Source organism: Lissotriton vulgaris, chromosome 2_1, assembly GCF_964263255.1.
Source record: "Lissotriton vulgaris chromosome 2_1, aLisVul1.2, whole genome shotgun sequence".
Classification (NCBI taxonomy): Eukaryota; Metazoa; Chordata; class Amphibia; order Caudata; family Salamandridae; genus Lissotriton; species Lissotriton vulgaris.
Window position 1 is genome coordinate 1,964,767,711 of NC_141687.1, and position 25,357 is coordinate 1,964,793,067.

The 25,357-nt window shown below is 43.8% G+C and overlaps 1 protein-coding gene across 1 annotated transcript in view; it reads right to left on the reverse strand.

Annotated features, from left to right (window-relative positions):
* Positions 1–25,357, reverse strand: part of ARPIN (actin related protein 2/3 complex inhibitor) — a 193,449-nt gene that overhangs the window by 106,028 nt on the left and 62,064 nt on the right. Inside the window, exon 4 of the mRNA XM_086958156.1 lies at positions 10,937–11,143. Within this exon, the coding sequence (XP_086814282.1) occupies positions 10,937–11,143 (207 nt within the window). The remainder of the gene's footprint in view (positions 1–10,936; positions 11,144–25,357) is intronic.

The window sequence follows — 25,357 nt, forward strand, 5'->3', positions numbered from 1 at the left end:
AGAATTGAAAATTCTTGGCGCAAATGGTAGCTAATTTTTGATTGTTGTTGATGTTCCGAATCCGGCTGAAGACTTTTCCAGAAACCGTAGCGCGGTAGTACGTAACCCACGTCAGTTCAAAGGTTACGCTGAGCGTGCCTCCATTTTTTTAACTTCATTTGTGGAATAAAGTTTCGGAGACAACATTTTTCTTCGCTCATATTTAAAAGTGATTTCAATGCTAAGGAGGACAACAGTGAGCTTATTAGGATCTAGCATCTTACCTCGCTCATATTTAAGGAGATTTCAATGCTAAGAAAGACAACGGTGAGCTTGTTAGCATCCAAATAGGACAGTTTGTTTTGGGGGAGATTGCACTATAATATGTTAATATAGACTCATTTTCAAATATTGTTATATTTGTAAAAATATTTTATTTTACAAGCTTTCCTATGATAGATTGCACTACAATGTGTTTATATTAATACGCATTTTCAAATATTGTAAAAGCAGTAAAAAATATATATATATTTAATTTTACATGTCTAATCAAACTATCAGTCCTCCTCCCACATTTTTACAAGAGCCAGGAGCCCCTTGTATGTCATGGGAGGACTGGAAAGAGTCATTTGTTACGTATTTGGAAGCAATTGGTTCAGAAGTATATGTTGCCAACATAAAATTTGCGATTTTAAAACACCATTTAGGTGTAGAAGGCAGAAATGTTTTAAAAACTCTCCCTAAACCCCTAGAATAATAATTTTAATTCTGAAGATGAAGAGGAGGATGTTTACGAAAATGCCATGCTTATGCTAGAAGAAAACTACGGGAAAAAACTGAGCATTGTTGTAGAAAGGCATACATTTATTTCTAGGAAGCAAGCACAAGGTGAAAAAATAGAATATGTGGCGGCCTTAAGGAAATTAGCCACTACGTGTAAATTTAAACATTTGCGAGATGAAATAATTAGAGATCAATTAATTAACGCCACTAATAACAAAAAAGTTCAAGAGAAATTACTAGACTTTGTTGTTCGAACTTTTGGATAAAGCGATACAAATTGACAAACGCATTGAAAATACTACACAATATGTGAAGGAATTAACAGGCACAGGAGTTCAAGGTGAACTAAATTCATCCAAGGTTTGTGAAGTGAGCACTAATGACAAAGCCATTAACAAAAACATTGAAAACAAAATTGAGAAAAAAAACAATCTTATGTTACTGTCAATAAGGTATGTTATAGATGTGGAAACAACAGACATTCTTCTGATGTCATTCATTGTCCAGCAGCCAGGAGTAGGTGTTATAAATGCAAGAAAATTGGACACTTGGAGAGTCTGCAAAGCAACCAGTGCATTTCAGTCCAAATCTAATGTGAATGTTATTTTTGATGAACCTACAGTCGAATCTGATGACAGTGAGGTTGAAATATATGTTATTGAGGATGTTAATGATGTAGATGCGAAAACTAGTGATAATTACAAGCCTCCTAAATGTGATATTTGTGTAAATGACATAATAATTCCTTTGTGGGCAGATTTGTGTTCTCCCTTTACACTTATTGATAAACAAGTTTGGACAAAATTGGGCTTGATAACTTTGCAAACTACTAGTGTCAATCCTGCAGGGTACTGTGGGCAGAAATTACCTATAGTGGGGTGTTTTTCAACCAAGATTACATTTCAAGAAAGGGAAACTGATGCTAAAATCTATGTAGAAGAGAAAGGGAAGTCACTACTTGGATGGAGGGAACAGAAAAATGTGGACATTATTCTTAACCCTAACCATCCTTCCCAAGTATTGCTTACAGAAACACAAGGTAGTGATGTTTGGACAACAACATTTCCCAATCTCTTTAAAAAAAGAGTTGGGTTGTCTTAAAAAATGTAGACATCGACTAATTTTAAAGGAAGGAACCATTCCAAAAGTGCACAAGGTAAGGAACGTTACATTTGCATTAAGAAGCTCTCTTAAGGAAGAATTAAATAGATTATGCAAAGAAGGCATAATCGAGCCCATAGAGGCATCAGAGTGGTTAAGTCCCATAGTTATCGCACGCAAACCCAACTGAAATATCCGCATGTGTGTGTATTTGAGAGATTTGAACCAGTGCATATGGGTTAATCGCTATCCTTTGCCTCATATTAATGAGATGTTATCGAGCATAGACAATGGTACATTTTTTTCCACATTGGATTTGTCACATGCTTACCATCAAATTTTGTTACAACCTGAATCCAAGCATTTGACATCTTTTATTACACCGGAAGGAGGATTTCAATTTATCTGAATGCCCTTCCGTCTTGCTTCTGCTTCAGCAGTTTTTCAGAGGTATGCAAAGTATTGTGAAGGATATACCCAACTTATTGGTTTTCCAAGATGATATATTAGTGTGGGGAAAGGATAAGTTTGATCATGATAACTCATTAGAAATTGCACTAAGCAAACAAGCTGGCTTAACTATAAATTTATAAAAATTTAAATTCTGTAAAACAGAAGAACAAGTTATTTACCTTCGGTAACGCTTTTTCTGGTGGATACAGCATCTGCCTGTGGATTCCTCACCTTTTGAATATCCCCCTGCGTCAGCAATATTCGGAAATTCTTTTGTAGCTATTCAAGCCGACGTGGACGACGTCACAGAACGGACGGCTTTGCGCGCGCGGCTCCGCTGACGTCACGGATTCCATAATAGGACTCAGTCGGCATGATAACATCAGTTCCGCACTTTTTTCCGTGCCTTCAAGGCACACGGTCGGACCGACAACAGTAGATATACACACAATGAACACAGTACCAAATAATCAAAATAACACACACAGTGTGTAGTCAATGCAGGAAAGCAATTATAATACCACATTTCCTTTGACAATAAAATATTTACATTAAAAAAATGACACTAATACAGGTATAGAAGAGTGGACAACGGGAAGGCGGGTGGGCCAGTGAGGAATCCACAGGCAGATACTGTATCCACCAGAAAAAGCATTACCGAAGGTAAGTAACTTGTTCTTCTGATGGATACATCTGCCAGTGGATTCCTCACCACAGCAGTCCCCACTCCTGAAGGAGGATGTCCACTCTCCTGTACCAGAAAATCCTGGAGGACAGAACGCGCAAAGTGGCCGTCCCTCCTCACTTCGGAATCTAAGCAGTAATGCTTCGCAAAAGTGTGGAGGGAGGCCCAAGTTGTCGCTCTACAAATGTCCTCTACAGGCACACCCTTAGACAAAGCAGATGTAGCAGACCTTGCTTTAGTAGAATGAGCTCTTAAACCTTCAGGAGGTTCCTTACCCGCCAGAGAGTAGCATAACTTGATACACAAGACAATCCATCTTGACAACGTGTGCTTGTGCACCGCCTTGCCTCTTCTGGCTCCAACAAAACGTACAAAGAGCTGGTCATCCACTCTGAACTCTCTGGTTTTGTCCAGGTAGAAGCTCACAGCCCTCTTAGGGTCCAAGTGGTGAAGTCTTTCCTCCTCCTTGGAAGGGTGAGGGGGAGAATAGAAGGTAGGCAGGGTAACGAACTGCCCTAGATGGAAGGGAGTTACCACCTTTGTCAGAAAAGCAGCCCTTGTCCTGAGTACCATTTGTTCAGCATGAATTGTCAAGAATGGGGGCTTTGAACTAAGAGCTTGAAGCTCACTTACCCTCCTTGCCGAGGTAATTGCAATCAGGAAGGCCGTTTTAAAAGACAACAGTCTCAAGGGACACTTGTGCAAAGGTTCAAAAGGTGAACCAATTAAGAAAGTGAGCACAAGATTCAAGTCCCATTGAGGCACAATAAAGGGAGTAGGAGGAAATGTATTTGTAAGGCCCTTTAAAAACCTTAAAACAATAGGAGATTTAAATATGGACGGCTGATCCGGCAGACAGAGAAATGCCGACAAGGCCGAAAGATAACCTTTGACCGTAGCTACAGCAAACCCCTGCTGAGCCAAAGAAAATGCAAACTGAAGTATGTCAGACAATCGAGCCTTCAAAGGGTCATTGGACTTCTCCCCACACCAAGAAACAAACTTAGACCATCTATAAGAGTAGATAGACTTGGTGGAATCACGCCTGGCAGATAAAATGACATCCACCAAGTCATGTGGGAGAGAAAAAGAATTCAGGTTGCCCCGTTCAATCTCCAGGCATGAAGGTGTAAGGTCTGGAGGTGGGGGTGTAGAACCTGCCCCTCCATCTGAGAGAGGAGTTCTGCCTTGAGAGGGAGACGGAGCGGCGGGCACGAGGAGAGGTGGAGAAGATCTGTGTACCACACCCTTCTTAGCCAATCCGGGGCGATCAATATGACTTGGGCCCGGTCTTGACGTATCTTCCTCAGAACCAGAGGAATCAAGGGTATAGGAGGAAACGCGTAAAGAATTTTTGAGTCCCAACTCAACTGAAACGCATCCCCCAAAGCTCCCTGCATTGGATACTGGAGACTGCAGAATGACGGGCAGTGAGCATTCTTGTGAGTGGCAAACAGGTCCACCCGAGGAGTTCCCCACGCCCGAAAGATGTGACAAACCACCTCCGGATGAAGCCTCCACTCATGATTGGCCGAGAACAGCCGACTGAGACTATCTGCACGAACGTTCAGAACTCCGGCCAGATGATTTGCCGTCAGACATATCTGATGGTCCTGAACTCAGGACTAAAGACGCAGAGCCTCTCTGCAGAGACACTGCGATCCCACTCCTCCCTGCTTGTTGACATACCACATCGCGGTCGTGTTGTCGGTCAGGACCTGAACTGACTGACCGCGAAGGGAAGGGAGGAAGGACTTGAGCGCCAAACGAATCGGCCGCAATTCCAGTAGGTTGATGTGGAGTAACCTTTCCTCTGGAGACCAAAGACCCTTGATCTCCAGATCCCCCAGATGAGCACCCCGCCCTAGGGTGGATGCATCCGTTATCACTGTGGCCACCGACGGAGGCAGTTGAAAAGGCTTTCCTTGAGACAGATTGCCTTCCACGCCCCACCAAATCAGATCCGCTGCAGCTTCTCTTGAGATCCTCACAGACTCCCTGAGATCTCCGTTGTGTTGATACCACTGCCTGCGGAGGCACCACTGGAGTGCCCTCATGTGCCAGCGTGCATGGTTGACCAGCAGAATGCAGGAAGCCATCAGACCGAGCAGACGAAGAACCTTCAGGACTGGAACGACCGCTTCATTGTAAAATAAAGGAATAATTTCCTGTATGTCGCGAATCCTTTGAGGAGGAGGGAATGCCCGACACACAGTTGTATCCAGTACAGCACCTATGAACAGGTTGCGCTGGGAAGGCACCAGGTGAGATTTGGGTACATTTATCGAAAATCCCAATCTGTACAACAACTGAGTTGTGACTTGCAGATGATGGAGCACTTTTTCAGGAGATTCTGCTTCGATCAGCCAATCGTCCAGATAAGGGAATACAGTTATCCCTGACCGTCTGAGATGTGCTGCCACCACAGCCATCACCTTGGTGAAGACTCGAGTTGCAGTAGTATGATCAAATGGAAGGACCGCAAACTGGTAATGCTGCGAACCCACCGTGAAACGGAGATACTTCCTGTGGGACTTCAGGATGGGGATGTGAAAATATGCATCCTGCAAGTCGATCGACACCATCCAGTCTTCTTCCACCAGCACTTGAAGAACCTGGGCAATGGTGAGTATCTTGAACTTCTCCTGCTTCAGAAAGAGGTTCAAGATTCTGAGGTCCAGGATTGGACAAAGCCTGCCATCCTTCTTGGGGATCAGGAAATACCGGGAGTAGCATCCCTGACCCCTTTTCTGCTCCGGAACCACCTCGATCACACCTTTTCTTAGTAACACCAGGACTTCCTCCTGCAGAAGTAGCAGGTGGTCCTCCAAGCAAAACCCTTGGCAAGAAGGGTAATTCAGAGGGAATTCTCGAAAGGGAAGAGCATACCCATTCTCTACAAGATTGAGAACCCAAAGGTCCGATGTGACAGATTCCCAATCTCATAGAAAATAGGTAAGCCGACCCCCCACAGGACCCGCATGATCCGGAATGGCGGATCTAGGGCTGCTTTGCTGAGGTTGGAGAGGGGTGGGAAGAGGAAGAAGAGGAGGAGGAGGAAGCTTGACGTCCTCGAGGATGAGCTCTTTGTCTGCCCCTGTACGACCTGTACAGCGGATTTTGCTGTTGCTGCTGCTGTTGCGGCTGCTTGTAGGCTTGAAAGGAGGACCTTCCAAATCCCCTATACCTTTTACTCACAGTTCCGCTGGACTGTAGACCCAAAGACCTGGCTGTTGCTCTGCTATCTATGAACAGCCTCAGCCTTTTTCCAAAAAAGGACCAAGCCATCAAAAGGCAGATCCACTAAGGCACCTGGACATCAGCAGAGAATTTGGGAGTCTTCAGCCAAGCTGCTCTTCTGGTCGCAATAGAAGACCTCATGACTCTCGCCACAGAGTCAACTGTGTCCAAACCACTCTGGATGACTTGTCAAGCAGCAGCTTGTGTATCAACAAGCACCTCATTAAAGTTCTGCCTGTCCTCCTCTGGAATTTTAGGGGCCACCTGTTTATCAGAATCCATCAGAGCATGGATGTAATGCCCTAAGAGGCATGTGGCGTTTGTTGCTTTGAGAGCCAGGCTCGCTGAAGAAAAAAACTTTCTTTGAAGATTGGTCTAGTTTTTTAGATTCTTCGTCTCCAGGCCCCTGAGGGAAAGCACCTGCAGATTTTTTGGAGCAGGCTGCCTGTACCACCAAGCTCTCTGCTAAAGGATGAGAAGACAAAAAGTCTGGGTCTCCAGGAGCTACCCTATATCTTCTTGTAACAGCTTTCAAAACTGCTGGAACCGTAAGAGGCCTACGCCACACTTCCAAGATTGGCTCTGTCAATGCTTTATTAAAAGGAAGCATAGGCTCTATCACCGAAGATGGAGAGTGGAGGACTTCTGTTAATATATTTGACTTGCACTCCGCAGTATGCAGATTTAAATTCAACAGTTCTGCTGCCTTTTTAATGACCACATGATATGGTGCCACATCTTTTGAAGGGGCATCTGAGACAGAGGATTACTCCCAATCCGGAGACAGTTCCAATCCACTAACCTCCCTTAGGTCATCAAAGAAATCTTCCGATTCCTTCAGCTCATCTTCTTCCATCTCCCCTTCTCTGTACCTCTGTTCCTCTCGTCTCGACCTCTCCTTCGGGAACGGCGTCGGCAGATACGCAATCTACTCCGATGGAGCCAGAGCCGGCGTTGAGCTCGGAGCCGAAGGATCAGGCCACTGTGCTCAAGGTAGAACAGGAGCCGGCGCCGGTGACAAAGGAATCGGCGTCAAAGACCTCGGCGGCGCCGAGAGATGCCAAGGCGATGTCTGAGCCGGCATAAATGGCATGAACGGCGCCGGAGCATATGTCTGGGGGACTCCCAGATTAAAGGCCATCGGACCCATGGGACCAAACGGTGCTCCAAAGGGGTACACGGCTCTCGTGAAGACACTATACATAGCATTTAAATAGTGTGTAGGGTCTTGTCCCGGGCCCGGAAATGGAGGGTATGTACCCACAGGCTGCTCCCGAGGAGGCACCGGATTCGTGTTGACTTGTTCCTCAGGTTGGTGAACCGGAGTCATCGAAACCTCAGGTATGGGAGCCTCTTCCTCCTTTCGAGTTGGTGTTTGAGACGGCGCCGGAGAGGGGTTCGACTCCGGAGCCGGTGATTGCTCCGGCGACTCCATGGGCTTAGCCTCACCTTCCATATACAGAACCGGAGAAGGAGATACATCATCCTTACGATGTCTTCTATGTGACTTCGGCCTCAAATCCGAATCCTTCCCAGAATGGTGTCGAGATCCGTGCTTCCTCTTCTTATGCTTCTTTTTTGTCGACCTGGAAGCATGCCCTGATGACGACCTCGAAGGCAACCTCGAACTAGACCTCGACTGCCTCGAACGAGACTTCAAGCTCTTCCTGTCCTTTTTAACCTTCATCTTGGCAACCAGAAGCTTCGCCTCTATTTCACGAAGGGCCTTGGGGTTAATTTTTTGCAGCATGGACACCCCTGGACATCATGGTCTGAGGACAGGCACCATACGCAATCTTCATGCGGGTCCGTGATCGACATTCTCCTGCATTCTCCGCACGGCTTGAATCCGGTCTTCTTCGAGGACATCTCGACGGGAGACAAAAAAACAAGAAAACACTGAAAGTAACAAACAGTAACAGAGTTACTCAATAGCTACAGAGGATCTCTCGAAAACCGTTAGCGTCGACGACGCGGAAAAAAGGGAACTGATGCCATCACACCGACGGAGTCCTATTATGGAGTCAGTGACGTCAGCAGAGCCGCGCGCGCGAAGCCGTGCGTTCTGTGACGCCGTCCACGTCGGCGTGAAGAGGTACAAAAGAATTTCCGAATGTTGCTGACGGAGGGGGATATTCACAAGGTGAGGAATCCACTGACAGATGTATCCATCAGAAGTAGAATATGTAGGTCATTCTTTATCATCAGAAGGAGTCAAACCCAAATTCAAACTTGTGGAAGACTTAGAGAGAGCTTCCGTGCCACAAGACAGGGATCAATTAAGATCGTTCCTTGGTCTAGCTGAGTACTACTCAAGATTCATATCCAATTTTTCAACTTGTGTTTATCCCCTTAGGGAACTTATGAAGAAAAATGTTACTTTTGTGTGGTCTGAAAATTGTCAGCGTGCATTTGAATATGTAAAAAGAGCTGTTGCAAATGCAATTTAATTGAAACCATTCAATCCCAATGACAACAGTATAATAGTAACTGATGCAAGTGGGTATGGTTTGGGTGCAGTATTGATGCAGATACATGAATGAAAGAACGTGTAATAGCTTTTGTTTCACGAACACTCAGAGGTGCTGAGAGCACATACTCTACAATCGAAAAAGAGGCCTTAGAATGTTGATGGGGCGTGCAACATTTCAGGAATTTTGTGTGGGGAACAAGTTTTGATTTGCACACGGACCACAAACCTTTAATTGATATATTTTCCACTTCTGGGGCAGGCAGGGCCAAACCACGTATAGCAAAATGGGTTTATCGATTACAGGAATTTAATTTTTGTTTGAAGTATGTTCCTGGTGTGAGAAACATCAATGCTGGCTGTTTGTCTCGTCTTCCGGTTGCCAAGTCTGAAAATGAAGAAACTCATTCTGAAATAGATGATTGGAATGTGGCTGAGCTTTCGGATGTATGCCATGCCATTGAGGAAACTGAACGGAAACAAGCCATGGTACATGACGTGAGTATGAAAAAAGTAATAGAGAACTTGCCAATCAGTGACGGTTGGAAACTTCAAGAAGACACTGTGCAATACAAGGAAGTGTGGGAAGAACTATCTGTTGTGAATGGTATTTTGAGAAGGTGTGACAGGTTAGTAGGTCCAATTTCTTTGAGACCAAAATTAAAGGAACTTTTATATGAAGGTCATGGAGGAATGACTGCTTTGAAAAGGAAGGCTAGAGAAGATTTCTGGTGGCCAGGAATGGATAGACAGATTGAAAGATTTGTTAGAGATTGCTTAGCGTGTTCACGCAGTGATAAGTCTCATATTATTCAAGAAAGTCCTATTCACCATATAAAATTTCCCGAACAAGCATGGGTAAGAGTAGCAATGGACATATGTGGTCCATTTGACATTTTGGGAGTAGCTAACAGGTACGCAATTGTTTTAATGGATTATTTTTCCAATTGGCCGGAATTAACATTTGTTCGTGAAGTAAAATGCAGCAATGTAATAGAATTTTGTGAAGAAATCTTTAGCAGAGAAGGATGTCCAGCTGAAATATTGACTGACAATGGGTCGCAATTTACATCCAAGGAATTTGTTGATTTTCTCAAGAAATGGGGTATTAAGCATTGCAAAACTCCTGTATATCATCCCAGGGGACATGGTTTAATTGAACGCTTTAATCGTGTAATTGGTGAGTGCATTCAGATGGTTTTACAAAACAATGGATGTTGGAAGAGTGAAGTGAAAAACATGTTATGGAATTATAAAACAACTCCACATTCAGTAACAGGTGAAACTCCTATTTGTTTATTGAAAGGCAGAGTACCATGCTCTGTTGCTGTGCCTGCTTGGATGGGTAGAAGTGGAAGGAAGGTGGTAGATGAAAGTGCTTTGAGGATGAAACTAGAAAAATATCAAGATCGGTATGAGCAGAGGCACAATGACAGGTTGGTCAGGTGATCTAGATACTTTGAAGCTGGTATGTATGTGAGGGTGAAAACGGACTCTATTCATTGTAAGGGAAGTTCTAAATTGTCCGATCCCAAGGAGATAATTATCGTCAATGGGGATTTGTTGAAGTTGTCTGATGGAAAATGATGGAACACCAATCGTGTAACCAAATGCAATGAAACGGCAATACAAGCATTGTTAAAATCCAATTCCTCTAATGTGTATAAACAATCAGTAACTTCTAACAAAGTTGTGATTTCCAACAAAGAAGATTCTAATATTTGAATGAGAATTAGTAAACGTGTAACCAGACCTCCATGTAAATTACAAGATTACATAAGTGATTAATGTTCAATAATTATTTTAAGGAAAGAGGATAGGTTGTATTCTTCCTTCATACGTTGTGATCATTTTAGTACATGCTTTCCTATTTAAGCTAATTAATGATGCAGGTAGTGCCTTATCTACTGTTTTAGCAACTGCTGTTGTGACTTCTGGAATTCAGTTGGGGCAAGAGAGATTAGAACTGTGAGCTGTGGATGGCAGCTGTTGAGGGTCGCTGCATTGTATCCTGAAAAAATCCTTTTTCTTACATTTAATTGAGTCCTTTCATCTTCAAAAAGTACTAATAGAAATATGGGTGAATGTCTTGATATATTGTGCTAATAAACATAACAAACGTGTTATAACCTTGCTACATGACAACTATATTCCAAACAAATAACTGAATGACAGCAAATTAATACTGCAAATGTTGAAACCGTGTAAAGAGGGAAAAACAGTACCTATAAATGGTCCATCGCCTTGCGTTTTCAGACGAAGCTGCTCTCCTAGCTCCAGTTCCGTTTTCTCAGTTTCTGCCTCCGACAGCCAAAAACCCACAGTGCCGCCTGGAACATGCCTCTCAGTTATCTTCAGAAGTTCAGTCTTCGTCACAACTCGCTTCAAGTCCTCAAGTGATAGTTTATCAGTCTCTCCTTTTGCTTCTACCTCTAATGTGATGATACATTTAACAAAAAGAATTACAACTGATCAATTTGTATCAAGTTTTAAATGAGCAGTTTCTCAATAATTCACGGACCGACCTTAGAAAGGTGAAGTGCTGTTCTATTCGTATAAATTGATGTCAGCTTGCCTGTATCACTTTAAGCTAAGCATAAAGTATTTTGTGCACATGTGATTTAGTACAATAAATACAAAAATGCGTTGGAAGTGGAGCATTTCTGAAAAATATATCTAATGTTATGTGGAATTTAGAAAACACAACAACCATTCCAAGTGTTTGCGCTCATACTGAAACTGAAGGCTTTTAATAAGCTCTATATTTACTTTTACTAACCAGCTAGACCTTGTCCTATCACATAACAAAGAAATGGGACACCCCAAGTTTCAAGGACTTCATCCCTTTGCCCCAAGCACTCTCCCTCGCACTCTGTGGAAACCCTCCATCCGATGGTTGGGTAATATCATTTTCATTCCAAAACTCTAATCATTTTTAAATCATACTGATAAAAAAACAATGATATCTCATGAGGGATTCTTCAGTTTTAACAGTAGTATAGTGCTGCATAATTACAAACAATGTCTTTTTTTGTGAAAAGTCTGCATTATTTAACTTGCTGTTTTTTTTCCATTTGGAGTCCAACCCCTAGATTCATCAAAGTAACGTTGTGCGAGTCCTTAATAGCGAATTTTAAGGAATCGCTATTAAAGACTCGCAAAACGGGATGCATGTAGAAATCGCAATATTTTATGAGATATCTTCAGCTTCCTTATTTGCGATTCGGTAATTGCTTATCGCAAAGAAGGAATGGCTTTCCCATTCACTCCTATGGGCCCCATAGGAATGAATGGGGAGTCATTCCTTATTTGCGATTAGCAATTAGCGAATCGCAAATAAGGAAGCAATTTCAAGGGTGCCAGGGTATCCAAAGGACACCCTGTAGCACCCATGAAATGGCAATGTACACTGGTGTTGCGCACACACATGTCCAAAGAAAATAGCAAAAACTTAGAAAAATGCACTTTAGTGCATTTTTCTAAGTTTTCGCTGTTTTCCACGTAGTTAGACTTCGCGGTAAATAGCGGCCCCAGATTGCGAATTCGCAATTTTGAAATGGTTCATGAAATGCATTTAAGGAATCTCAAATTGAAATTCCTTAAATGCAATTAATCGCAATTTAGCGATTTCTAGAATTGTGATTTTTGCATTTGGGATGATGAATCCCAAATGCAAAAATAGCGCTCGCAAAGGGCCAGATTCTCAGAATCTGGCCCTTTGTGAACCGGATTTACTTTGATGAATCTGGCTGTTAATCTAAATTTACGAATACCCTCCACCTAAGGCCTTCATTACGAGTGACCACACACTACACCCCAAGCCCATTCCAACTTGCCCTTTGACCCTGGGTCTACAATTACCAGGCCTGCAAACTCCAGATCCAGTAATCCCAGGTGGAGGACATCAGAACCAGAACAGGGTGCAGTGCTGCTACGAAGAGAGCTGCAAATGCTCCCTCAGCTCCCCAATTACCAACTCTGCCATCCTATTGCACCCGCACCTCACCACGGGCCAAAAGAAAGCACACACATCGACTTACTGTCAGCATCAAGGAGGTAGCAATGGGAGTACTTTTGGGACTATTATTTATCCCAGAAGGAGAAAAACAAACAGAATTGGACACAGAATTCCTGGGCTCAAATGTGATTTCCCATTTTGGGGAAAATAATTCATAGTTCCCATATTTTGGAGCAGGGAATTAGTGAATTTGGAACTAGGGTCCCCGCATCAAGATAAGGAGAACATGTAATGAGGGCCTAACTGTTTAGCAATTAGCTTGCTATTCCCTGCATAGACATTTACTAAGAACATTTTATTTTCGGAGTTCATTAGTGTGTACACCCCATTTATTATATGTACAGAAAACCTCAACATGTTTATTTATACATCTTGAATGTATGAAATACACAAATTCCCTTACTGAGGTGTTTTGAGGAGAAAGATAAATATGTGGGACTTTAAATAAGAGTCCCTCTATAGACTGCAAGTCTTACACAGGGAACTCTCTCACTGCACCTGTAGACACAAGCAAGTAGACCACCTTGGAATATTTACATGATATCTCCAACTAGGCACTAGTTCTTGCCTCTGGTACAGTACGTAAGTGGATGTATTTAAAACTAAAAAAACAAGTCTAATGCTCGCGTAGAGATACATCAACTCAAATCAGGAATATTTATTTAGCACACATATCACCCGGAAGTCTCATTGCGCTTGCGGAATACTCAGGAGTTGGTTTGGACGAGGAGAGTCAGTTAATTGTCAAAAAGCCATGTTTTTAGCTCCCTGCGAAAACGATTGTGGTCAGAGATGATACGCAAGTCATAAGAGATTTGTTGCTAGATCTCATAGCCCTGCAAGGTTGGTACCAACTGAGCTTCTTTTTCCTGTAATCAGGCCCACTGCCGTACATGTTGTTATCAGTTAGGCACAGAATCTTGAAACAAGTCCGCTTTCTAACAGGAAGCCAGTGAAGAAGTCTCAAGTTGGGTGCCAAAGGGGATCCTGAGGGGAGATTCAGCACTAGCCTGGCAGCAGTATTCTGCAGAACCTGGAGCCTAGTGAGAAAATCTTCATTTATTGAAGGCAACAAAGCGTTTCCATAGTCCATGCGGTTGATAATCAGTTCCTCGACTAATGGCTACCTGGCTTCCATCGGGAGCCATTAAAAAACTTTGCGCGAATTTCGCATAGTGCCAAAACAGGAGCCAATTAGGTGGTTGACCTGGTCTTTCATTGACAATTGGTTGTCCATTTGAATACCTAAGTTCCGAACTGACTGTCTTAGCACTGGGCAAGTGCCGAGGGGTTGAGGCCAGCAGTCGCTAGACCAGAGTACATGTGCCTTGACAAAGAGAATTATTTCAGCTCTTCCTCTGTTTAGTTGTGTTTGGAGTTCATCCACCTATCGATATGGATTATGCAGTCTTTAAAACATGACTTTGTGTCTGTTGGATCTGAGCCAAAGGCGTTCAGAACCGGAGTATCATCTGCATATGACACTACATCGCAACCATAGGATCGGATCACCTTGGCCAGTGGGGTCACGTATAGATTAAAGAGCGTCAGGCTCAAAATGGAGCCCTGCAGTACTCCCATTCTGACTGGCCTATTGCAGGAAACGATGTCACCAATCTGAACAGCGGTGACTCGATCAGTTAGATAGCTCCTGAGCCATTTTTGGGCCTTCCCTTGGACACCAATCTCTCAGAGCCTTAGATCTAAAATGCTGTGGGAGATGGTGTCAAAAGGAGCAGACAGAACTAGCAGGATGAGAATAGATGATTGTCCTCTGTCCAATACATGATGGTAATAATTATAATAATACCAATATTACTACTAATAATAATAATAACCAAGTATGCATTCGGCGTAATTGTTAGCTAATTTGGCCCTCGTTACAAAGTGGGGTCTTTCATTCAGAGCAATAACTCCAGGTGAAGAGCCACAAGCTGCAATTCTCAGTTCGTATGTGATAAACTTCAGACCCGATAATCCCGGGCCCAAAGACACCGGCAGACAGTAATTACATAGAATAGTATTGCCTGCTCACTGCACCCCCCTGGAGCCAAATGGGAGCAGATAATGTTCCTCCTGGACAGGCACACACTTGCCCTGCACCCAGGGTACAAGTCCTAAAAAAATAAGTGGGGGGACTAACCTAGTTAATCAGTATGCAAGTGGCATCACAGCACATGACATCACAGCACATGACATCACAGCACGTGACATCACAGGAAATGGCATCACAAGAAGTGGCATCAGATCTTAAGCCCTCATATACATATATGTTTAGCAGGTGTATCATGAGTACATTTCGAGTATGCTTGCAAACCCTACTGATTTAGGCACAAGATTCACACTTTTGTATGCTACACATAAAACAATGTTGCCTTTTGTCAGCTTTATCCTTCGTGCTTTAACAGAAAAATAGTGAGATTTAAATTATTACAATGCCTCCTCAGGGGTAGTAAGCGCTATATAAATGCTATTTATTTCGTGCAAATACTGGGAAAGATCAACACATCTGAAGTTCTTACAATGCCTGCATATCTCCTAAACAGAGCCTGAATAAAGAGAAAAGCTGCCTCTCTTAAGTATGTGTAAAGTGCTAACAAGATTTGAGCCTTTGTATCCCCCTCTGCTACTTTTGCTTCTAGGTGTGAGGCTCCTGACTGGTGCCGGCCAGGAGACTCGAACAAAAGGAGGCCTGATGACCCCTCAGATTCGGCCTTTGTTATGAGCCATGCAGGAATCAGAAATAAGAGAGCCCCATCCCCTCCCAGCCTGAACGTTGTTGCGGATCAAAAGCAGATAACGTGCAGGTGCTGCTGAAAGTGTCCCAGTGTTTCGAAATTACACAGGAACGAGTTCAGCATCTTTTTCAGTGGGGCCCAACTTCTTGGCAGGGTGGACGGTGTCCACCCTGTGAAAAAAGTGGGTGGACGCTGGCCACCCGCGTGTACCCCTAACTCGTGCCCTGCCTGCACATGTGTTCCACCACCTCACCCCTACCCCTCCAGCCCTTCCTGTGATAATTTCCACCTGCCCAGAGTATTCAGAAAATCTCTGCAGCTTTTTGCCGAACTAGGGGAAAACTGCAGAGTAAAGGACCTGTTAACTCAGAGAGCTATTACTTATTCCCCATTTCAGGGGAAGATCTTCTGATGGCGGAATTTGGTGCAGAAATACTAAATTCGTACCCCCCAATCACGCATGCACGCACACACACACAAATTCCCCTTACTCCTACCCCTTACAACCCACCCTCTCCCCCCAGTAACTGCCCAGAATTCCAGAAAAGCTCATAATGAGGCCGTTTGTACGAACGGTATTGAATTAGTGCCATATTAGCTTCCCTTCCCTTTTGTAATTCGACATACACACCTCAATAGAGTTAGGAAGGAGGGAGCAGTAGGGCAGGTGTTCAGTGCAATGGAGCAGCTGAATTTACTTCACAGGTCTGTTAATAGGTGTTGAGTGGAAGGAGAAGAAATGAAGAATACATCCGATATCAGGCACATTTCACAGTGGCATACTAGTCCAGAGGCATACGTTGGCATACGTGGTGCATGGAGGCTTAGTCATACCTCTACTCAGCACAGCCTTTATCTGTCTATCTATGCTAAAGCTTTATATAGTGGTAAATGCTTGTAGTTTGATCACAAGTCGTTATCCTATTCCAAAAAGAATCATTTATTAGGGTGAATTCTTTCAGCAACTAATGAGCAAATGGAACTATTGAAAGTTGTGCAAACCTTTGACTCCCTTGCCACAGCTAAAAGTGAACTGACATGCTTACAAGACCAGGCAGAGGCATTCAATTGTTTCTTCATCTCAAAGATGAAGGTGAATTCAGGAATTCCTTCCTTAAACAGGACAATGATGACCCTGCTAAGAAAATTCTGGCCAGTTGTTTAAATACAAGGCCTGAATTCAGGCTTAATTGGTTGGAATATGTTAAACTACAAGCAGGAAGATCCCCTTCCATCAATAGCAGGAAGGGAGTCCTGTTGAGGTAGTAGTACAGACTGTGACAATGTGAACAAATAGTTCCTTAAATTCTGGTTCTGTCCCTAATTAATCATCTCCACATCTCATACCACCTCATACCAATAATCTCATTCCAGGTCTACCTTCAGTTAAGGAGATACAGGAGGAAGACGTGATGGGCTAACTACAAGTCTTCAAGGGGTACTATGTATTATTGATACTACAGTGGCTTTTAGTCAAAACATGGCATTGAGGAGCACTAGTGAATGTTTGGGATGTTACCTTGACAATGGTTTTGCTGGAGCCTTCACAGTGTATTATGCTGGATCGCATTGCAGAGTTTGAAGCTATGGGCCATGTGTTGCTTCTCTCTTAATAGGATTTAAGACACTTACCACTGATATCAACTAAGAGAGAAGCAGCATATGGACTACAGGTTCAACCATCTAAGAGTAGGATTTGAGACACCTACCACGGATTTTAACTAAGAGAGAAGCAGCATATGGACTACAGGTTCAACCATCTAAGAATAGGATTTGAGACACCTACCACGGATTTTAACTCTTAGATGGTTCTTCTTAGAGGGCTATCCCTAGTATGTATGTAGTATGTAAGCTTGGACCTTATAGTTCAAAACTATTTCCCTCCACTTATAATTTTCCGCATGGATATCTAGTCTCCCTTTCACTGTTTAATATGTATATTATGTTCAATCTAAAGCGGATTAGGTCGGAATCATTCATTCATATGCTTATGCACATTCAAATTTAACTATTAGTAAGTAGCAGTGAGAATAGCTTAAACAAGATTCCATGCTGTGTAATGGACAGGGGGCTGAAATTAAATGCTACCAAAATGGAAGTTATTCTTTTAAGCCCTAAACACGCCTTTATATGCCCTTCACTCTGTCTTTATTAGCAGTTGTATTAGTACTGAAACTAAATTTGCGTGCATGGTTCTAAGCTATTATCATAAGTACTCCTCAACCTTTATACAAATGCTTTGTTACACAGGATTGCTTTAAAATGCACTAATATATTATATCAGTAAATGTGATGTTGTTTTAACCTGGAGTGGTTATAAACGTTAATATGCATGCTACGCTTCATGATTCCCCTTGGCTCAGAAGCCATTTTAATTATTGCCGTACATTCACACATTTACTTAATCTCTTAGTAAAGTGTGGTCTCAGATTCAATGTTGGTATTCAAAGGCGCGATTTTGAGTGTCCAGCAGGAGGTTTATGTCTCACTATCTTTGTTTCAAGGACTTCCCACATTGTTATGTTCACGTTTTCATTTAATTGTATTGAAAGTGTATACAAATGTGTCAGAAATGTATAGATTTTAGTATTCTGTGCTTCAAATGGCTAGTGAGCAGACGCTCTGGTCGCTTGAATTGACAATTGTCATTTGTCGATTTTGTTTGGTTGTTCACTAATTTTTCATTAAAAGCAGGCTTGACTTTTAGCCTCTGAAGTGTAGTGTTTTATTTTACATTGGATTCCAGCAAAAGGAGGAGTTAATTCCGGGGCTGTAGAGCAACTGTGAGACTATTATAGAGGAGGTTAAAGTTACTATGTAACAGTCAAAAAGGAATGGAGCGATTTCCAGTTCGCTGTAGTGTCTGCAGTTAAGGAGCCTACTTTAAACTGAAGTCTCTCTCACAAAGGAGAAACCAAAATGTTGATATTATTCTGAGCAAAGCTGAAGGAAGACTAACAAGGTTTGAAATTCTGGAACCACGTTCTAATGAACCTATAATAAAACGAGGAAATGAATTACGGGAAGCAGAAACATCCATGTTAGACCCTGCTTAGGATGGCAGGGGGCAAGCATGGGCTATGGGGCCACAGTCGAGGGTGCTGAGGCCATTTCTTTCTTATGTCCCAGGGTCCTTCCTTCCTACTATGGTTCTGAAAAAATCGGTCAAGTACAACTCCTAAAGCACTGGACTCCCAGTGGTAGAAATGGTAAGCAGTCACCATATCAACAATTACCCAGAAGCACAACAATCGACTGTCCAACCCAGTGCTTTAAATCGGTAAAGAAAAGTACTTTAATACACACGTAAAACATAATACTTCACAGAACATGCTACGTGGAGCAATCACTTAACTGGTGCTTAGGCCACTATGCCTCGGCTGGCCCCTGTGGTCCCCTAGATACCCCCTTTGTGTAAATAGGCAGGTCCCCTCCTTCAGGGTTCGAGTTCGCTAGGGCATTTATTAAGGATCAGGTACAGATTACCCCTTTAAATAGTATCTTCGCCCAATCATCTCAAATAGTCTCCAGTGTTACTCAATGATGCTATATCAGTTCTTCTTGAGTGCCTGCTGGGACGTACAGTGCACGACTTTCTTGCTACCTCTTCTGGGAGGAGAAACGCCAGCTGGGGGTGCTTCCTGTGTTCCAGCAGAGGTTTTTGCAGGTAGCAGCAGAGGCCACCAGCCTGAGTCCTTTCAGGCATGCAGTATTATGGTGATAATGCAGGTCTCCAGCTGTCAACAAACTTCTGGGCTTGGGTCTCTAGAACAGTTTCTCTGATGCAGAGACACTGTCTGCTCAGCCACAGTTCTTCAATGCAACAGCACAGTCCACCCAGGCACATATTGTTTTTGTGGTTGCCTTCTAAACTAGGAGCTTCTAAAATGAGCATGTATGCACCAAGCATGACAGAAACACACACATACTCTCACAGAATATTAGTGCTGAGAACTGGATTAGCAAGTAGTAGAAGATTTCACAAGTGAGCCAGTAGGCGTCCTCCCCAGACACAATGAGTCTTGGGAGGAGTCTAGTCTACAACTTTGTTACTGGGATGGTGGAGGCTCGTAGAGCACAACGTACACAGTAGAAGTATAGCAGAAACCCCTGATCCATGGACAACACATGTTAAAGGCATTCTCCCATTCTAGTTTTTTCACGTCATTAATATCACTGGTACATTTTTAAGAGGAAGCTGATTGGATATGGAAGGAGCTCAGTTTCTCCAATGCCAAGGAAAACAAACGTTAAAAATACACCGGAATACTTAATGGCAATGTTATATGCGTCCTTTTTGAAAAATAAATAAAAGCCATAGTCTAATAAAGTGTTTGAATACAAATATATTACTTTTCTTTCCCCAAACTGTTTCCAAGAAAAAAACATTTCCACATTAGCCTTTTTAGGTCTCGCCTGAGCCAGATCATGCGCTGCCCTGGCGTGATATTTAGTGAGCGGGCTTTATAAAGGCGACCACCGCTTTTTGAGTGGCCTAGATCGTGCGGTTACGCGCACTGTTACGAGCACAGGCGCCATCTGGCTTTCTGTCTTGTCATGGCTCATTAAGTGCATCGCTCACGGGCACCCTTACAGCCCGCGAACACTTTTACTTTCGCGCACGCACGCACCACTCGCATGCTTGTTTTCACCCGCTTTTGATTTTCTCGGTGATTCTGCGCTTCTCTCGCTCATTCACTTTCTGTTTCTCCTTCGCCTCCCACCCCTACATTTTGTGGTTCTGTCACTCTCGCTCTATTTTTGTATCCCCCTCTGTATTTCAGGTCTCTTTCTTCTCCAGCCACTTTAAATCTCATCTTCCATCCCTTTTTCGTTTGTTGCTCTGCCATGTTGCTCTGGCTTGCGTCACATGGCTGCATGCCCCCGAGAGTGTATGCCTCACGAACTCCCCCGCTAGTTGCAGGTTTTTGCACAGCGCCCTTTTCTTGATAGAAGCATTACTACATAAGAATGAGACACTGCTGCTTACACACACACTTTTTGCATGGCAATCCCAGCAGGCATGTACGCACACACTGACACTACACGTGAATTCCGCTTTTTTCCCCACACACAATGTCGCCAGACACTTCTCTGCCTAACTCTCGCTTCCACACACAACACATGCAAGTCACTTCTCTCACTCTACATGAAAGTTTCTACTCAAGTACCTAAACATGTCAGTTCCTGTACACACAGATACCTATGCACGGCCACCGCCTCCCTCACACAGGCATAAAAATCCCATGCATATAGACACATGCAAGCACACAATACATGACAGTCCCTTACACTCAAACACATATACCTGCTTTACATAGCACGTTACACTCACATACAAGCGCTATGTGAATACAATATACAATACATATACAGCGATGCATAGTTAGCACCTAAACAAACATACCGATAAATCCGGCACGTACAGCTTTACATCGCAGTGCTTACATTAGCAAACACACATCTATACATCGGAATCCATGTTTACATATAAATACCCACACATATATACAGCATTCACACCAGAAGCAACACCTCTAAAATGCAGTGGTTGTCTCGACACACGTGTTATACATAGCAGTCATTTCGATCTCACTTTCTCTCACACACATTGCATGGCAGACCAGTGTGATATTCATATAGCCACACATTTATACATGCGAGATCCGGCACACACCTAATTAAAGCGGCCAGGTCCACGGATACACACACATCTATGTGGTGATCCCTACACACACACAGACATGAGATTAGCACAAGCTTTACATGTCACCGCCTACAGAGGTACAGGCACGCAGCAGACCCAGCACACACGCACACCTGATCACGACAAGCTTTGTACTCAAAACACACACCCAACCCCTCAATACCGCAGTCAGTGTCCATTGAGTCTCTCACGCATAGGTGTATACTGTACACATGCTCGAGCATGTATGACACCCTCTACAATCAGTCGATATACAAACATATGTATCAACGCTTTACACACATCTATGCCAGACCACACACATACACACCTATACATGCCAGTTTTAACCATTACACCTGTACTCTACAGTCAATGAACACACGCACAACTACGTCTATACACGATATTCCATTCTCAAACAAATTTGTAAATGACAGCAGCTAAACACACACACACACACACACACCACCCCATGCAATTGGCAGACAGTGCTCACACATCCACGCGCACCTATGTATGACAGTCCCACGCAACCAGTCTAAACATGACAACCAAGCAAACACACACCCAAGCGGGGTGGAGGGGGCACACGCAGCAGTACTCAAGGTGGGCGCGGGCGCCTCTGCCACCCCGGCTCTCCCCTACGCAGCCTCCTGCTCGCCCCCAGTCTCCCGCCCTCCCCTCTGCAGGTCTCCCTTCCCTGCTTGTGCATTCAGCTCTGAAAGCTTCTGGCAGGAAGGAGGGATTTCTGATCAGACAGTGAGGGAACCTCTACCCGCCTCCCCTCCCTCCCTCCCTCCCTCCTCCTACATTTCCTCCCCCCTATTTCCTCTTTCTCCTTTCACTCTCTCTATTCCCTTACACCCTTCTGTATGAGCTCCTCTACCCCTCTCTAATCCCTTGTACCAATTGATGCATTTCTTCATTCACCCTTCTCTCTCTCTCTCTCTCCCCTGCCTTCGGCTCTCCCTACCTCGCCATGACCCCCTCTCCCCGTTTTTTTCTGCCTCTTTCTCCTCTATCTATCTGTATCATTATTCCTTCCAGTTTTTCCCACCCCCCGTTTTATGTCACTTCTTACCTCCTGCACGCTTCCCCTCACAGTCTCGACTCGCTGCCCCCTCGGGTTTCTCCTTCTTGTTCTCCATCTGTTTACCCTGTATGCCCACCCAACTGCCCCCCCCGCTCGTGTCTCTCTGTCCCGTGTCTGCTGGAGAGGTTCTCACCTTCCACTGACCTCTGGTTCCTTCCTGTCAGGGGAGGATCCCAGTAGTCCTCCGGTGATAGCCACCACATTAATTCAGTACTTCGGGTGAGCACGAACTCCGCCTACCCACCCACATATCCCTCCCTCGTAACAATTACCGAAAGTCAGACCAGGGAAATGTGCAAGTAAAGCCACTCCCAGGTGCTGCACCTACCCTCTTCTTTTGAACGGGGCATAGCTCCCACCCGCCGTGTACCTCTGAGCCTGAATTGTGGTTTCGTTTTTTTATTCCTCCGTTCCCACAAAGTTCATTTCCAGAGTTCTTGGCAAACCAGATATCAAAAACACCACTATTATTCTTCAAACCTGGAAAAGTGAAAGGTGTGCGGGCTCGGAACCACAAACCCCAGTGCAGGAAAGGATAGACGACGAAGTGTTGCAGCTCACAGGCAGGGAAGCAGGCTACTCTTTACCCCTCACACAGCCTTGGCCAATAAGGTTGGAAGGTGTGCAGCAGGTCAGCCATGGAATTAAATGGGAAATCGGTCTCCTCTCACACCACAGCTTAGTGACAGCTTGATGTAAAGGTGCGGACCTCAGAGTCTTATAAATGTAAAGAGATCTAGCCAAAGACTTAAAATAGCCCCTATCCCTTTCTTACACCCATGGGATAGGCAGATAGGGGTGAAATCTTGACAGCCAAGGACCCTGAAGCACAAACTCCACGCTAACCCACACCCTGAGTCAATGCCATAAATGAGCTCACCTTCTCTCCCCCACATGCCAGCACACAAAGTGGTAGATACAGTGCTTAATGTGTAATGGAAAAACAAATCGGGCGAAATAGGCAGAAAAACCAGACCAAGTTAGAGTAAAAGTCCAAGGTTTCGTTTGTGGGGTCTTATAAGTATTAAGTTATGCAGTACAATAACCTTGGTGCAACAACATCAACAGTTGCATGGCTAAACACTTATAAGGTCCCAAAAGCAAGACCTATTGGCAGGGTTCATGTCCAACACGTGCATATCAATTTAAAGATTGGTGCAGTTTCCTTAACTGGATCTCCCCCCCATCTTGAATGCATATCATTGTTGCTATAAAATGTGAGGACTACATGCTTTCACAGCCACTACTGTGACTCCAGAGTAAATTGGCTCTCACTGTACATTACCCCACTCCACCAGCTGCCGAGTTATCATATTGTGTGATCATATATCCAGTTTTTGTCGGGAGATGCCTGGTTTGAGACTGAAATCAAACTCTACCAATCTATGCCGGTCTGTCTCAGTTTGCTGAGAAGAGAGTTTGTGAAAGTTGAGAAAATGTTCCCAGAAGCTGGCTGCCTACAAACTCAGCCGCTCCACATACAGGATCCTCCTCAGCGGCTCCACACACCGGATACTCCTCAGAACGCCTCCAGTGCCCCAGCCTCCCCGGAACCGCCTTTTTGTTGCGTAAGCTGGCGCATAAACACTTCAGGGCCGGTTATTCAGCGCTGCCTGCCACATCCCTTTCAAGATATTCATTGGAGACACGTACTCCTATGCATGTCAATATTTATTTATTTGGGGCTTGGTGATTTGTCGCGGTGACACGCACACCACAGTTCCAGCATTATCTTCAGCTTACGCCATCGGAGACACGCACTCCTATGCGTATCAATATTTATTATTGGCTCTGTGATTTATCACGGTGACACGCACACCACATTTCTCGTATTCCTTCAGCTTACGCCATTGCATTACTCCTAGCTTAGCCTTGTGTTAACTGGCACACCAATAACTTCGGAGACACGCACTCCTCAGCGTGTCAATACAAAGATTAATTCATTGCACTGTGACGTGCACACACACCTATCATAATTACCACTTGAAATCTTTGATTTATTTTTTACCAACAGTGTATCATTAGAGAACATAGTGACTCACGCATTTTGTGTACTTTCCAAGTATGTGAAACATATTGAACGCTCTTCCATACATGACATTTCTTGGTTAAGATTTCCTTGCGTGCATGTTCCTCAGTACAAATTCAAAGTGTATTGCCATAATTGTTATCCCCTCTATCTTACCAACTTATTATAAGTCTCCTTATGGTGTTTTTCTTATATCTCCTCCATAATAGTAGATTGTGGGGCGGTGTTGTTCTTTATTAATATACCTTAGAGTAGTACATAAGTGTCCCCTCCTTCTACTTTAGCACATTCTAATTATCTTTTTAACACATTTTGCTATCCTCATTTATCATTCCTGTGGTATCTCTCATCATGGCGGCTGCAAGCATGTCACAACCAGCTCCATTTCTAAATGAGTTTGGGGAACCCAGCGCCCCATGGGAAGATTGGGAAAAGGTATTTGAGTCCTACCTTGTGGCCATTGGAGGGGAGAAGTTCAGTGCTTTCGGGAAACAGCATATTTTATTACACAACTTAGGTCCCACTGGAAGGAAGGTATTTGAGTCACTTCCAGAACCAGAAATAGAAGAAGATGAGGAAGATGTGTACAACACCACGCTGATAAAATTACGTATTCATTTTGGGGACAAGGTGAACATAGTTTTAGAAAGACAAATTCTTCAGTCATGCACAAGGTAAACAAGAAAGCGTTTCTACATATGTTGCAATTCTTAGGGGTCTCAGCAAGTTGTGTGATTTCCAGGACTTAAATGATTCTTTAGAGACCAGTTAGTGCGCTGCACTAATAAGGAAATTCAGAAAAAATTATTACAAAAACAACCAGATCTCCAAGAAGCAATTAAAATAGCTAAATCCATTTAAACACACTGATATTTGCATTAACCCCTCGCATGCTGATGACGGCCCCCATCCGCCATGCACTACGGCGCTCGTGTGCTGATGACAGCTGGGGGCCGTCATAAACCCACCCACTCGCGATTTTGCCACACAGGCGCAGAATCGCGGCAGCATGCAAGGGGTTAAAGAAGTAAACTCCACTGACCCTGGAGATAAAGTGGCAGAGATAACCAACATAGAGG